This window comes from Canis lupus, chromosome 4, assembly GCF_048164855.1.
Source record: "Canis lupus baileyi chromosome 4, mCanLup2.hap1, whole genome shotgun sequence".
NCBI classification, from domain to species: domain Eukaryota; kingdom Metazoa; phylum Chordata; class Mammalia; order Carnivora; family Canidae; genus Canis; species Canis lupus.
In genome coordinates, this window is record NC_132841.1 from 51,035,265 (window position 1) to 51,052,188 (window position 16,924).

The 16,924-nt window shown below is 41.2% G+C and overlaps 1 protein-coding gene across 8 annotated transcripts; it reads right to left on the reverse strand.

Annotated features, from left to right (window-relative positions):
• Positions 1 to 4,696: 4,696 nt before the first annotated feature.
• PTTG1 (PTTG1 regulator of sister chromatid separation, securin) lies at positions 4,697 to 12,471 on the reverse strand. 8 transcript variants are annotated; one of them, XM_072824291.1, is made up of 6 exons: positions 12,341 to 12,471; positions 11,873 to 11,973; positions 11,350 to 11,531; positions 9,974 to 10,067; positions 5,777 to 5,935; positions 4,697 to 4,831 (listed from the first exon to the last, which is right to left on the reverse strand). In XM_072824291.1, exons 2-6 carry the CDS (start codon positions 11,961 to 11,963, stop codon positions 4,755 to 4,757), a joined length of 603 nt encoding a protein of 200 aa, XP_072680392.1. In that variant the 5' UTR covers positions 11,964 to 11,973; positions 12,341 to 12,471; the 3' UTR covers positions 4,697 to 4,754. The 8 variants fall into 8 exon arrangements, with proteins under 8 accessions (XP_072680392.1, XP_072680386.1, XP_072680389.1 ...); XM_072824285.1 differs by having other exon boundaries at positions 11,350 to 11,534; positions 11,753 to 11,973; XM_072824288.1 differs by having other exon boundaries at positions 11,350 to 11,534; positions 12,341 to 12,470.
• Positions 12,472 to 16,924: the final 4,453 nt, after the last annotated feature.

Sequence of the window (16,924 nt, forward strand, 5' to 3'; positions counted from 1 at the left end):
AAGAAATTATGGTGGGAAGAAGTGAACAAGCCAGGAAAAGAAGCAGAATCACCAGGCTTGCGAGAGGGATGGATGTGGATAGAGATGGATGTGGACAAGGATAGACCCAGGTTTGTGATGGAGCAAACATCTGCAGAAGTAGAGAAAGCTAGCAAGGGGCAGATTGGAGAGGAGAAAAACTAGACAGATTAGAGACTCCAATCTAGACAGATTAGAGATCTAGTAAGCAACCATAGAGTTCAGGGGAGAGACCTGGATTAGAGATACCAATGTAGCACAGAGGTGGGATTTCAAACCACAGGAATACATAAGGAAGTGTGTGAAGAGAGACCAAGACTGAGCCCTTATAATCGGAGATGTGGAGCCAAAGAAGGATTTTTAGGTACGTAAGGGAGACTAGAGAGACTGGAGGTCTTCTCCAAAACACACATGCATAGGAGAGTAGGAGGGGAAGATAACCAAAGAGGGGATGTGACCCAGAGCACATGTGGAGGAATGACAGGTAGAACACTGCTGTTGCAAGATGCAGGCAGCTTGTAAAATAAATGTCAGCAAGAAGAGGACATTCCTGACTGTTGGCTTCCATATCCTCTACTAGGGAGAGGTTCAGCACCTAGAGGCAGGGGTAGTAGCAGAATGATACAAGTTTAAAGAGTGGAGAGGTATGAAAACAGGGACCTCAACACAGGAGAATATTAGTGTAAAACTGCCTGGCAATGTTGCATGCCCAGGTCAACACACATAGTTGGTTGATCCTGAATCAGTTAATGCCAACTGACCCCACTGGATGCTTGGCCCAGGAATGGTCTTCAGCTTTCTTAAGGCACCAATAATAAAGCACCATATCCTACCCCAGCCTCTTTTCGATCCGTTTCAGAATCAGCTCCTTGAGCCCCAACCCAACCCAAAGTGGGTGTTCAGGCATCCCAGAAATTTAGCAACTCAAGGGAAGGCTCAAACCTGGTGTCCCCAACCCCATGATGAAGCCTGTGGACAAGAACACAGGGATTCATTTGACTGTTATAAAGACAAATGGAATATATGCTTTTCTTTTTTTTAAAGGATTACCTCAATCTTTCCAGCCTCAGAGAGGAGCATTTTCTCTTTCTTTAAATAGTTTAATCCTATTTAATATTAATATATATATTTATTTTTTGTAAGTTTAAACTATGCTAGTCTCCCATATGCACGCACAAGATAACTCTAGTAAGGCATTAATGGATGACTTTATGGATAGTTTTATACTCACAAATAAATCTAACCATAATAGTCACTAAAAGGCTTACTACCAGTCAAGCCCATTTTGAATGTTTGTACATTAGCTCACGTACTCCTGACAAGCTTTCAAGATAAATTCTATCATTGGTCTCATGAATGAAAGAACGGAAGTTCGGGGAGGTTAAAGAACATGCCCAAGGTCATAGAATAAGTTGCTGAGTCACCATCTCACTTTTTTACTTGTCACTATGCGTTTCTGTCTCATATGTGTTTAAATAAAAGTGATCCTAAATGCTGTTCTATAACCCACTTTTGAAACTGAAAAAGTTCCATGGTTAACTTTCCATGTCCACATATATAGATCTTTTGTAATGAATACGTTTCATTCCAATGTACCTCTGCATCATATCTTCCCATTATAAACTATGCAGCCACAAACATCCTTGTAAACATAACCGGGGCCGCTCATGTGAGGAGTGTTCCCATGCATTGTTGACTCTTTCCAGTACCATCTCTGCACCATCTGCTGCCAAGTCCAACTCCTGGATCCCTCCTGAAGCCCTACTTCCCTCCATGGTCACCTCTTCAAGGTCACTTCATCATCATCATCTACAGCAGATTCCAAATTGGTCTCCCTGCCTCCAGAGTGAGGTTCTGAAACACAAACCTGACCTGTCATTTCCCTCCTTAAAACCTTTCCCTGGTACCTAACAGCCCTAGGACAGACACTAAACCCCCTGCCATAGTTTATAAAGCTATGCTGCTGCTACCTAACTCTCCAGACTCCTTTATTACCAACCACACTCCTTGCCCAAACCTGAAGTAGAAAAGAAAAAAAAAAAAGGCGGGGCGGGGGAGGGGGAGGACAGGAGGAAGGAAGAAGTTTTCATTCAATGAGCTGCGCCTCTTGCCTCCTGGCATTTGCATAAGCCATTCCCTCGGCTGAGAACACTTCTATCAAGTGTCCATCCATACATTCCTCAGGAAGCCACCCCTGCCCTTCCCTAAACTGGACTGGAAGGTACTCCCCAGCCACTGGTTCTTCCTGCCCTGGGATTCCTTATCCTGTATCCTGAGGGCGTTTCCCACCCATCTCGCCTACTGACAGCAGGCCCTGGAGCAGGGACAGTGTGTTACTTAACCTTGGCAGCTATGGTCCCTAGCACAGGGGGGCCTGAGTAAATGATGGGTGAAACTAATGGAAAGGACAAAGTCAACTTAGGAATTCCCATGGTTGTACTGACCCTTTTGTGACTTGGTACTGTTGTTGAGAATTGGTCTGAGAGAATATTAATGTATTTTAAAAGCTTTGTGTTCCTATTAGAAGGTTAATCAAATTTGAAGCCTGAAAAATGCCAGTGGAGGATTAACCCTATGGGTTAACCCTACATAGATCAGGGCACCCTTAAGGTCCAGTGTAGTCCAACTCTCCACCTTGAAAACAATAAACTTTAATCTTAAGAGCGTTATTGATGGGACAGACTGGAAATGCAAACAGGACTTCTCATAAGCTTTTCAAGCAATGAGGCCAAACCCATTACACTTCGTAAAATGTATACAAATAGCAATCTCCACAAAATAAAAATTATATTAATGGGGAAGCATCTGTTTAAAAGTTCTCAAAGGCTCAAAAAAAAAAAAAAAAGTTCTCAAAGGCTCAACCAACATTAAGCACTTTGTATTTTTAAGATTTTACTAATTTGAGAGAGAGCACATGTGCATGCATGCATGTGCACAAGGGAAGAGGAGCAGAGGGGGAGGGAGAGGGACAAGCAGACTCCGTGCTGAGCATGGAGCCCAACATGGGGCTAGATCCCAGGACCCGGAGATCATGACCTGAGCCAAAACCAAGAGTCAGACAGACTGAGGTACCCAAGGACAGTTAACTAGCTGGTAAAGGACTGACTAGTGGCCGTGTTCTCAGTCCTTTGTTCCCTCCACAAGAGATCCCTTTCCAAAGCTTCTAAATTATAGAGTATGAAAACCACTTAATGATACTTTGCTTTTCACACAGGCCTGCTATACCTGAGGATGCTCAATTTAATACTCTTCCTTAGAACCAAGTGTCCTATTAATAGTCTGATTTTATTAAGCTTTTAAAAGTCTTTCTACTGGGGCACCTGGGTGGCTCAGTTGGTAAGCGTTTGCCTTTAGCTCAGGTCATGATTTTAGGATCCTGGGATCCTGGATTCCAGCCCCACATTGGGCTCCCTGCTCAGCAGGGAGTCTGTTTCTCCCTCTCACTCTGCCTCACTCCCCAACCCCCTGCTTGCGTTCTCCCTCCCTCTTGCATGCTCTAATAAATAAAATCTTAAAAAAAAAAAAAAAAATACTGACCTTTGTCTATTAAACACTTCCACTAGTTTTCAATTTCAAGCAAATTCCAAAGAATACCAACTGCAATAATGATGGAAAGGGGTTTGAATTCTGACTACAAATGCTACAAACCTTTCAGGGGAGAGTCTTCCTACATAGGATGGTATTAAGGATCTATTCAATCGATTTCATGGCCCATGCAAGTAAAAGGAATGCAATTAAACTGGAGCAAGAAGAGACCATAGAAGGAATACTTCAGTTATCCCTTTGGGTCTGTAGGACAGAAAGCCCAAACTCCACCTAAAAGGCAGCCAGCACTCCAATGCCAGTCCAAGTGTTCCAAACAAGGGGCAACTATTGCCAGATCTGCTTTTCCAAGAGAAGCTCCAAAACCAGGCCTATGAAACTTTGGGATTTCAAATGGTGGCAATAACTTTTTTTTTTTTTATATCCTCCACCCCATTCCTCCAAAAAATAAAATCCATGAGCAAACATTTACAGTCTCTGATATTTTGATTATAATCCCAGATTTGGAATCGAGGTAAGAGCACTTCATGTCTTTGCATATCAATGAATTTCTGAGCTTCACTGTCCTCTCCTGAAAAATAGGGTCATAAACATGAAACAATAACAATACTTAAAACCAGTCCAAATACAGTGTAAGTAACTAAATAGTGTTTCCTATAGGTGAAGAGTGTATATCATCACTATCTGTAAATTATCTGCTGCAATCTTTGAAGAACCTAATTGAAGATCCCAGGGACATAGAGTTCTTGGAAGATTTAGAGCCTTTCAAATTCTGATTACTGAATAGTGAGTATTAAAGTCATTAGAAACCAAATAGAACCAGCAATAAAGAATGCTTAGCAATAGATATTTAATGAGCTGAAGTGGCTCTTCTAATTAAGAGATCTAATAACTGTCACTAGTTAATGGCCACAGAAAGGCAGCAGAGTACACATTTAGGAGCGTAAGTTTCAGGGAAAACAGTGGCAGTGTCTAAAATAAGCTGTTAAAGACAAACCAAAGGGTTCTAAGGTGAGTTTTTCAAATCTAATATACTTGTATTGTCAGATTATAGACCCCTGTCAAACACTTAACAATGATTTTCATACCGTTTTAAGCAAATGCCAAAGAATACCAACCGCAATATTAGGAAAGGTCTGTTAAAGAATTGCTTTATTAATACAAAATACACAAACTATTAAGTGCTAAGAAATTCAAACATCTAAGTCATAGCAAACAGGTGGCAATTCAACATCCAAGGTCGACAGAACGCTGGGAGACTGCAACAGATCTAGAAGACAGGAATTTCTTACTCAATATCTGCAAACGCTTTAGTCCATCTCAACACAGACATTGGTTGTCAGTTTTACTCATAAATTCTTATTTTCCCCTTTGTCTAATGAATCCCTACCCCACCCCCAGCTAAACACACACACACACACACACACACACACAGACACACACACTTACTTCTTGAAATGTGGCTAAGATACCAGAACTCACCTTCATTAGGAAATAACCTTAAGACATACCTGAAACTATTGTTCTTAGAGACCCACGTAGGAGCCAACAATATCACTAATGTAATTTATGGAAGCATTTATGTTATCCCATCAGAACAAATAGAAAACATACTGATGATAGCTTTTGACCACCAGCTTGAACAGAGTACAGGCCTCAAACCTTGGCAGTAAGAAGGTTTTGCCAATTCTGTGCTATTGCGCTCAAGTGTCCTGAACCTAGATTAGCTGTGGATAGAACTTGGAAATCTCATTCCAAACAAGTTTACTATACCTCAAGTTATAACCCAAGAAGCTTTATGCTAAATTTAATATTATTTTCTGTATCTAAAACTGCGTAGGGGCACCTGGGTGGCTCAGTGGTTGAGCATCTGCCTTTGGCTCAGGTCGTGATCCTGGAGTCCTGGGATCGAGCCTTCTTCTCCCTCTGCCTAGGTCTCTGCCTCTTTCTCTGTGTTGCTCAAGAATAAATAAAATCTTTAAAAATAAAGTATAAACAGAACTGTCCAGATTCCAGAATGATTTAATTTTACCTGAGCACTTGGGACTGAAAAACTACCAAATGAGAGGTTTCATTACTCTGAAACCTTATCTCTTTAGTTAGAAATAGAAATCACTTGTAGGCTAACCTTCCATACAATTCTGCCCCCACAATAACGGCAGTATCAAAACACAAATAATTCACAGCCCTACTAAAAGGGCACTTGCTCACTTACCAGACTCCCAGGATAGAGAAGGCATCTTCAGGGGTGAAGGGGGGCCCAGGTGCAACAGCTTTTCAAGTTCCCTCTCCTCATCAAGGATCATGAGAGGCACTCCATTCAAGGGGAGGTGTGCAATCTGGTGCTCTTCAGGCAGGTCAAAACTCTCAAAATCTGCCATCAAGACAAAGCAATTTATCAGGGCAATGCTTCTGAGAGTGGTCAGTAGCCCCACGGGGATCTGAGACCCTTACAGTGGGCCCAGGAGGTCAAACTATGTTCTTAATAACTTCAACACCTTCTGCTGTGTTGACACTTTCAATGATGGGACAAAAGCAATGATGGATGGAATTGCTGTGCTTTAGCACAAATCAAGAAGTGGCAATAAACTATATTTTATAGTCACTATATTCCTCAAAACCATTCACTTGCAGTAAAAAATTGCCAGCTTCACATATCACTTTATCATCTACAATAAAAAGTATTAATTTTATTAGCTCTCAACCCTGAAGAACATGTCTTTTTAGTATTCTGTATGATGACCATAAAGTACTTCTGTTGCATACCGAAGTACCAGGTGAGGTCAAAGAAAAAAGATCTGTACAATTATTTGGTTTGCAAGCTAAACTAGCGGCCTTTTTCCTGTAATACTATTTAGTTGAAATAACAGAAAGACAAACTGGTTACTCAGACTTGGGTATTTGTAACACATTTTCTCAGAAAAATAAAAGAAGTCTATCATTTAAAGAAACAGTATTTATTGCCAATGATAATATACACAATCTCAAGGGGAAAAAAAACACTAGAACTTTGGAAAACTTATTAGCTTGTCAATTTCCTAATATTTTTCTGAAGAGATCAGTGGTGACATTAATGAATGTGTGTTTGATATTGCATCATGAAACCCTTCAACATTTGGATAATCTACATTTCCCAGTGAATCATTATTTCTAAATGATCAATGTGTGATAAATGCAAAAATAAAAGATTTTCAAACTGCAGAAGAGCCCAGTGGATTTTATGGTCAGTATAAAATGTTCACTGATAGGGTTTCAGATTACACATCACAACCATACATTTGGAAACTGCCACTTGTTGAATTTTAGTGTGGTAGGAAAGAAAACTCTCCACACTTATCTGAAAAGACTATCGAAATGCTCCCCCCTTTCTTAACCACGCATCTGCATGAGGCCAGATTTTTTTCATGTACTTCAACCAAAACAAAGAGATACAACAGGTTGAATGCAGAATCAGAGGAGAATCCAGGTATTAAATTTTTATTTATTTTTTGAGAGAGAGAAAGAGTGCACACACCAGAGGAGGAGGAACAGAGGAAGAAGTAGACTCCCTGCTGAGTAGGGAGCCCAATGCTAGATAGGATCCCAGGGTCCTGGGATCATGACCTGAGCTGAAGACAGGTGCTTAACCCAGCCACCTAGGTGCCCCAACTGTTTTAAGTCAAATTAAGCACATTTTCAAAAATACAAAATCATGCCATTCTCCTGAATGTTTTAGGAAAGTTCTATTATGTTAAAAGAAGTTACTTACATTAATATAATGGAGGGGTTTTTATTCCCCAGGAACTTATTTTTATTTAGATTTCCTGCAGTAAGAATTAAAATTGATAACACACAAACAAAAGTTCTCTGGGGTCTTCACTAACTTTTAAGAGTTGTAAAAGGCAGCCCGGGTGGCTCAGCAGTTTAGCGCCACCTTCAGCCCCGGGCCTGATCCTGGGGACCCGGGATCGGGACCACGATGGGCTTCCTGCATGGAGCCTGTTTCTCCCTCTGCCTCTCTCATGAATAAGTAAATAAAATCTTAAAAAAAAAAAAAAAAAAAAAAAGTTGTAAAAGTCCTAAAACAAATTTGAGAACTATTAAGTAACAGTCCTCCTTATAATCCAAGTGCCTTGCTTCTTAGAATTATTTAAAATAGATTTTTCTTGGGGCACCTGCCTGAATCAGTTGGTACAGCAGGAGATTCTTGATCTCAGAGTCATGAGTTCAAACCTTACATCAGCCAGAGAGATTACTTTTTAAAAAATATTTTTTTTAAATTTAAAAAGAAAATACAACAGATTTTTCTTGACTATTAACAAAAATATTGAGTTTTTTCAAGGGGTATAGCCTTTCCTCAAAAGAACAAAGATGAGGGGCACCTGGGTGTCTCAGTTGGTTAGGCGTCTGCCCTCAGCTCAGGGCATGATTCTAGGGTCCTGGGATTGAGCCCCACATCTCAGCAGAGAGCCTGCTTCTCCGTCTCCCTCTTTCTGCCTGCCATTCTGCCTATTTGTGCTGTCAAATAAAATCTTAAAAAAAAAAAAAAAAAAAAAAAGGAAAGAGAACCATCCTTTTCTGAAGTGTGAAAGTTCTCTAAAGCCTAAATACTAGGAACTACTCTACTGTTTTCAAGCCTGCTAAAACCCAGAACTTAAAAAAGAATTGGGTGGTAGGTGTCTACTTAAAACCACTGAATTATAAAAGAAACCATAAACAGAAGACTTCAGAGGAAAAAAGTCTGCAACCTAATAGTTCATTTCCTTTATGCACAAAAGCTATTAAGGAAAAGGAAAGAAAGACCTATTAAAGAAAAACAAGGATACCAACAGGAAGTTTAAAAAAAAAAAACAAAACACTATAGAAGGCCAATAATCAAATATGCTCAATACACATACACACAAAAAAAAAAAAAAAAAAAAAATACACATACACACACTACAATTTAAAACAATGATACCCATTGCCTTTTTGATAAGGGTTTTTGAAACATCTGCTGTGAGAGATTAGAGGTGAAGCAGGCATCCTCAACCACTGTAGGTAGATTCAGTAATTTATGCTATTTTGGAGGGCAACCTGGCAGTATTGTTTTCCTCAAACACAGCATATTGTAGTCCTCCTTCCTGATCAATACGCATAAATCTACCTCATTTTCCTTCATGGCTGAATCGTAATCGTTAGTATGGAAACACTATTTTATCAAATCTTAATCACATACTGAGACTCAGCAACTACAGCTATCCTCACAAACTAACAACAATTTCGAGAATACCAACTGCAGAATTGTATTATATAAAAGCCAGAGACAACCTGGATGCACAGATTGCCTAAATGCCCTTAGGATGAAAGGGCAAAAATGCCAGCTCAGAAACCAATAAGGCCTTGTGTGATCTGCCCCCAGTCTCACCTGTGCTATCCTTTCCTCGGTCTTTGTCCCAGAACCAGTACAGGCCTTTGCTCTACCCCCAGATCACTGCACACACAGACATGCGGTACTCTTGCCTTGCCCTTCCTCTCCCTTGTCTGGCTCTCCTTTGATGTCCTTTAAAGCTCCACTTCCATGTCACTTCCCGAGAAAACTTCCTGCTCTTCCAGGGGAGGTTCAGTTCTCCCTGGTTGGCCTGTTTTTCTCCTTCTGACATTTAGAGTGAGAGGATTTGTTCAATGTTTGACTTTCCCTCCAAATCTTGGGCTCCTGGGCAGCCCCAGTGGCTCAGCAGTTTAGTGCTGCCTTCAGTCAGGGGTGTGATCCTGGAGACCTGGGATTGAGTCCCATGTCGGGCTCCCTGCATGGAGCCTGCTTCTCCCTCTGGCTGTGTCTCTGCCTCTCTATCTCTCATGAATAAATAAATAAAATCTTTAAAAAAAAAAAAAAAAAAAAAATCTTGGGCTCTCTTAGGGTGGAGCCTCTTATTAACCACTGCATCCAGAACCTGGATACAGTAGCCTCTCCTCATATGGAAATAAATCAAAGCTTGAAAAGGTACTTCTGTTAACAGAAAATACTTTGGGTACATGCAGCAGGTTGAAAGAATAAAAATGCATACATCATAACAGACTACGCGGATTTTCTCATTGTTCAACTTGACATAAAACTCACTTTCTAAAAGTCTTGCTAAGAACACTGTCCACTCTAGACTTGTTCAATGTTAGGGAACACATCTTATCTTCCTTAGAAGTTTTTGAGGTCAGGAACAACGTCCTCCACATCTTTGCACCAATGTCCCTTCTGACCCAAGATGATGTTCCTTACAAATAAATCCACCAAGTACATTTGTCCAGAGAAACCCAGATTCAGGCAGTCTTATTACAGTTAGAGGTCATAGGTCATATTCATATCCATATTAAATTAGAGCTGAATTGGATTCTAAGAGAAACTCAAGGCTAAAGCATTTTTGTGTAATACCAAAAAAAATATATATATATATATTACCTAAAGGATTGAAAGGAAAGAATTTTTCTATTTCTGGATAGGTGTCATCTGAGGCAGGAACAGAGCTTTTTGCTTTGACAGTCTTCTCAGTCACCTAAAACCACGAAAATATGAATCAATGAAAGTGAAAAACTTTGTTTAGTACAACTGTACAAATGTTTAGTACAAGAGATCATAAGTCTTCTTCAAGACATGTGACTGCTTCACCACATTTTTTCAATTTTATGCTGACTTCTAAAAAACCATAATCCTTAGTTCTCATAATTACATACCAATACAATTCAGCAAGCAATTCTAGGAGCATGCTCAAGAGTTAAGTCTGAAATTTAAGTATCAGCACCTTTTAGCCTAAGTCACCAAGACGGCAGTTAATTCAGAGCTAATCAACTCAATCATTCAACCTGTCAGAGAAAACAGGCATGAGTTACTCAAATAAAAGCTAATTCTAGAAACCATTTTTGGCTTTTGGATGTGATTTCCACCCATGTTTCTCCATCAGTGTTCCCTTAATTATTTGCTTGGTTAAATATTAAGTTGAAATTCACACGCTGAGTAAGAGTCAGCAGGACAGTCATGGAAGTTAGAAGACTAGATAATTCCCTAGAATAAAATTGGCAGATAGGCAATCTGCAATAGTAGGCCAAAGCAGAAGCCTGCATATTCCTGACTCAAACTTATGTCACATGTGCAAATCTAGAGGAAAATAGGGTTTCCCACACTTCAGTTCTGGGTTGCATTCTCATTTTTGCCACAGCCTTGCGATACTTGAATTTAACATTTCTCTTTTACTCAACTTAGTTTTTAAAAATGTCATCTTGTCCTAAAGCACAGAAGTCCTATTTTGATATAAAGTACTAGGGCTTTTTTCTAAATACATAACACAATTATTCAAATGAAATGTTAATGTACATGCTGAAGTCATCTTTCACAGCAAAGTCTCCTCAGTCTGGGATGCATGGACCTATAGCTGGTACACACATCCAAACATCGACATGCTTGCAAAGTAGAGTACCTGGTGCTTGCTCTAGGAGATGAAGATGGCAGCACCTGAGCTATATTAGCTCCGTGATCTCTGGTAAAGTATCCTCCCTCTCAGTACTTCCTGTATCCCTAAGTAGATACTATCAAAGAATCTGCTTCCACACTAGTTAAGGGCAGGTGAGGCAAAAGCATTCACCAGCTGCTTCTGAGACTTCTGATCCTAGGGCATAGAGGAAGTCCAGAGGGAATATGATTCCCTCCTCTTAATCTATGTTTGGTAGCCTATATTTCCTTGTACTCCCAAGACAGAAAGCAAAGTAGGATGCCGATAGTCATTTTTTAAGAGTCAAAGAGTGCTAGAGTGTTTCAACAGTGACTTTGCAGCCAACACTTACTTTTTTGGCAGAGAAGGTTGGCTGCTTCTGTTTGAGAGGTCCATTAGTCTTCACTGAATTTTCTGTGGCTCTGTTGACAGTTCCCAAGGCCTTTCTGGCAACTTTAGGTAAGGCTGCTTGAGCATCAAACATTTTGCCTACACGTGGTGTTGAAACCTGAGATCTCCCATCTAAAGCTTGGACTGCTAAAAAAAAAAAAAAAAAAGAAGAAGAAGAAGAAAAGAAAATAAGATTATTCAGGGAACAAACACCCGTGCAATTTGAAGGCTGACCGTGTGCATAAACTTGGCCTCATTCTCATCCCCCACTTCTGACAGTGGCATGGCCATATGTCTAATAGTACTTCAGTTCTGTGCCCTCTTAAATACTCCCTTAACTAAGATGCTGAACATGAAAAACAGACCCGTGACAAGCACTTTGCAGCAGCAGTATTCCAACGGAGTAGCTAACCGCCTCCCCCAAGCACGGGCCACGCCCACCTCTGGAGGCCAGCACCTGCGCAGACGGCAGCCAGGGTACTTACGAGGCCGAGACCCCAGCTTCAGCCCGTCCTTGGGAGCCGCACGGGGGCCTGGCTCTCCGTTCTCCTTATCAACGAAGATCAGGGTAGCCATTCTGGACTAGCTGCGGGCGTGAAACGCACATCAGACCCCGAGGCTTAGGGAGGGGGAGAGAGGGAAGGTGTGGCACAGAGCAAACTCTACCCAGGGCGGGTCCACGCCAACACTGGAGCTGAGGAGCGAGCGAAGCCCGTTCTGGAGCCAACAGGCATTTAACCCAGCTCCTGACTCCTGAGGCCTGCGTCGGGGGCTCCAAGTCCCAGAAAAGTCGGCGGTTTGGGGCTCGCACGGGTCCTGCTACTCGGCGGAACCGAACTGCCGGCGCCGCGCACGCAGTCCCAGGCCGTGGCTCCACCCGGCTCGGCGCTACAGACGACCCCCGGCCCCCGGCCCCCCGCCCCCTCGCGGGACCCGCGGGCCCAGCCGCTCACCACCTCGCGGTCCGCCCGGTCCGGACCGACAGCCAAGCTCCTCCGAGACTGAGCCTCGGGCCCCCTCGCGGGACTCCGAGTTTAAACCACAACTCGCGCTCCTATTGGTCCATCCTCCCAGGAGGCGGGGCCGGGGGGGGTGGGGCGAGGCTCCCGGAAGGACCAATGGGAGGGGCCCAAGCTCCCGCGGCCCCGCCCGTAGAGCGTCTCCCGGGAAGGAAAAAACCAAACGTGCTGACCCCTTTACTTCTAGGTGTTTTGAACCAGCAACTCACAGAGATAGAAAGGGAGTGAACATGGTCTTCATTTCCAGGAAGTCAATGATCATTATGATATCAAGATACAGAATTTGAGTTGTTGTTGTTTTTTTTTTTTTTCCTGAGACACGTGGCCAGGAAGTTCTTAAATGAAAAGATGCTGGGGTTGAGTCAAGGCAAAGTGGCAACAGAACTATTTTTCCAAAGTCTTCAATTAACTATTTCTCCAAAGAATAAATAGAGCATATCAAATAAAAAAGAAGATGCAGAACTGGAGGAAAGGCATTGGCAGCCATTGGAAAAATAACTGGGGAACTACGGATACATACAATTGTATTTCAATTAGGTATATAAAAAATGCTTATATAGTCAGATACTGAAACCACTCATATTCCCTTTAAAGAATACTAGCAGAGCACGGTTAAAAGTTAGGAAGCATGGGACACCTGGGTCTCAGATCATGACCCAAAGGACCTGGGATCAAGTGCCCCCCCCCCCAAAAAAAATGTCTAGTGGGGAGCCTGCTTCAGAATTCTCTCTCCCTCTGCCCCTCCCCCCATCGCGTGGGCCTGCTCTCACCCTCAATGATAAATCTTTAAAAGTTAAGAAGCGATGTAAAATACAAACAGATCAAACAGTAATGTTTGAGTCATTCTGTTGGGCTTGTGATTAAGAATGGATGGACTAAAAAAAAAAAAAAAAAAAAAAAAAGAATGGATGGACTATTCCCTAATTGCTGAACTACCGTCAATATTTCAGGCTAGGATGCTGTTTTCATTATAGCATCAGGACTATGACTTATGATTTACAACAATGTGGATGAACTAGAGGATATTATGCCAAGTGGAATAAGTCAATCAGAGAAAGACAATTATATGATCTCACTCATATGTGGAATTCAAGAAACAAAACAGAGGATCATAGAGGAAAAGAGGAAAAAATAAAACAAGATGAAATCAAGGAAGGAGACAAACCATAAGAGACTCTTAATCATAGGAAACAAACTGAGGGTCACTGGAGATGAAGGGGGTGAGAGGATGAGGTAACTAGATGATGGGCATTAAGGAGGGCACATGATGTGATGAGCACTGGGTGTTATATGCAACTGATGAATCAGTAAATTCTACCTCTGAAACTAATAGTACACTATATGTTCATTAATTAAATTTAAATAAGATTTTTTTAAAAAGAAAATAACCTAGTGGTCACCAGAGGGGAGGTGGGTGGGAAGCTGGATGAAATAGATGAAGAGGATTAAGAGCACACTTATGGTGATGAGCACTGAGAAATGTATAGAATTGTTGAATCATTACATTGTACACCTAAAATTAATATCACGTTATGTTAATTATGATTTAATTTTAAAAATATCAAAAATAAGAATCTGGCTTATGAACAAAATGATGATCCTAAGGAGTACATAATTCAGGCTTCTCTTCAAATTCTGTCATTTAATGGGACTTATTTTAAACTTTTAACATCTTAACAATACATTCATCACAGCTGCCTAGAAGAGCCTAGTGGCAGAGGGCACAGAGTTGGAAAAAGATCTGAGGAATAATAAAAAATATTGATAAGGAATTCCAATTTCCAAGATATGGGGAGAAATTGTGCTTGGAAAAATTAACGACCTTTTCCTATTTCTATAACAAATGGAAATAGATTAAACAAACACGAGGTAAAGGAATAAATTCAAAAGACCTAGACTGGCCTGTATCATCCAATCCCTACTCCCCACAGGTCACTAGATACATTCTAACTTGCAGGTACGTTAGGAGAGAGCGGTTGAGCCTACATTATTTCCCATAAGATTTAACACTACACCTGGCATTGATCCAGTTCTCAATATGTCAGCTCATTGGCCCTTCTTCCCTGGCATTTCAGAACCAAAATTGGCTGAATGATTAATTCATTCAATAAATATTTACTGAATGTCGATTAAATGCTAGACACTGGGCAAGGCATCAAGAAGAAAATATTCTAAGAAGGTAAAGAGGACAAAAAGCCATTCACACCCATATGGACCCTCCCTTGTTCTTTTTCTTTTATTCTCTTGCCTCTCCTTATTTTCTCCCTCTATCTACCTCTAAATGTTTCAACTCCATATTGCATCATCAGCACACAAGTGTTCACTTTGGAACCGAATCTGTATAGCACCTACAGCTGGGAAGTGGGGATTCTCTATCTCCCAAGGTCTTTGAGTGCAAGATTTGTATCTCCCCCAGTTAAGTCTTCCCCTTACAACAGGAAGCACTGTGTTTCTCAAGGTCATGTAGAAACTGTAAAATGCTATAGCCACCCCCTCTTTTTTTTTTTTAAAGATTTTTATTTATTTATTTATTTATGAGAGACACAGAAAGAGAGGCAGAGACATAGGCAGAGGATCAAGCCCCGCATCAGACTTCCCCCGAGAGAAGCCTGCTTCTCCCTCTGCCTATGTCTCTGGGATCATGACCTGAGCCACTGAGCCACCCAGGTGCCCCAACTACCCCCTCTTTGAGTGATTCTTGTTTTCTCACCAATGATGCCCCAAACCCACTTTACTATTCCCTATTATTACTAGATTACCCAATTAGTAACCACCCTCACCTTATAATAGTACCTAGATCCTAATCAATCCCCGTTTATTCTAATCATGATTTACAAACAGCAACCCATCTAGAGAACTGAACACGTGCTTCCCTGTACTTTTCTCCAAGTCCTCCAGGGGGAATCCAAACCTTACAAAGCCTTCTCCCTTCTCTTCTAGTACATTATATGATTCGTCTGGGAGATGTGTTCCCTGGCTTGTGCCTGGTGATTTTAAAACAGGCCTCAACAATTCCAAGCCAATTTCAGGAATTATTTAAAGAAATAAAAACAAAGTGTAGGTGATCCAGAGACTACTCACTTTCAGGCTATTCTCTGACCCTTTCTATGACTTCACCTGTTGCCCTGTAAAATCAAAATTAATGTTTAAATTCCTAAACTCTTGGCACTGCAAATTTTTAATAAGAAAAAAATGGATTATGAGGGGGTTTTATGAAGCATGGGTGTGAGCTATTTTCACTTTTACTTTTTTTAAAGACTTTATTTCAGAGATAGAGAGTGAGCAAAGAGCAGAAATGGAGCAGTGAGGAAGAGGTAGGAGGGGGAGAAGCAGACTCTCCACAGAGCAGGGAGCCTGACATGGGCCTCAATCCATGAACTCCAGAATCATGAGCCGAGCTGAAAGTAGACACTTAACTGACTGAGCCACCCAAGCACCCCTCACTTTTACTTTTAAAAGCAATATATACTGGGGCGCCTGGGTGGCTCAGTCGGTTAAGCGACCCAGTCTTGACTTTCAACTCAGATCATTATCTCCGGGGCCTGGGATCTAGCCCAGAATTCAGCTGTGCACTAAGTGAGAAATCTGCTTTAGAATTCTCTCCCAGTCGCCTGCCTCTCCCCCTGCTCACTCTCTCTGTCTAAAAACAAGCAAATAAATCTAATACATGTTACCTTGAAAAATAAAAGACAACAGCACAAAGAAGAAAAAAACAGAAGAAATTCTACTACCAAAATTACTGCTTAGGGGTGGCTCAGTCCGTTAAGCGTCTGCCTTCAGCTCAGGTGATGATCCAGGAGTCCTGGGATGGAACCCCCGTCCCCTCATGCTCTTTCTCTCGTTCTACACTCTCTCAAATAAATCAATAAAATCTTAAAAAAAAAAAAAAAGAAAGAAAGAAAGAAGAAAGAACAAACTACTGCTTATTTTCCAGTAACTAATCTTACTTCATAGGTGTACTTTAAAAGGAGGGTTGGAATGTCATAGATACCAGTTTTCCCAAAATAGAAATTGTTTCATAGTATTTTTTTTTCTAATGACAAAACACAAGATCACTTCGGTACAGAATGTCACAACCACCAAATGGTGCCTTAGGTTTTCAGAGCATCTGGTATTCCTTTCACAGAGGCTTTTTACAACTGTACATTATTTGAAAATCATTTTAGTGCCTTTTTCACTTTGTATGTTGTGAATGCAAGGAAATACTCTGTTTGCTCACCACGTCCCTCAAAGTGTCACACACTGACCACTAATTAATACTAATTTTAACTGCCTTTCTTTTGTAATATGTCACGAACTTCCCCATTCATTTCTTAGTTCTGCAGAGAGGCGTAAGCTGTTGTCTATTCTCCGTACTTTTTTTTTTTTTTTAAGCCTCCTAAGAGTCTGCGATTCTAAAAGAATCAACAACACAAACCCGGGGAGCAGGAAAGCACCTGCTCAAACTAACCCCTTCCTCCAGCCCGAGGTAAATAAAGAAGCGCGCGAGATCTCGCGATAATAACATCGCGTGGGAGC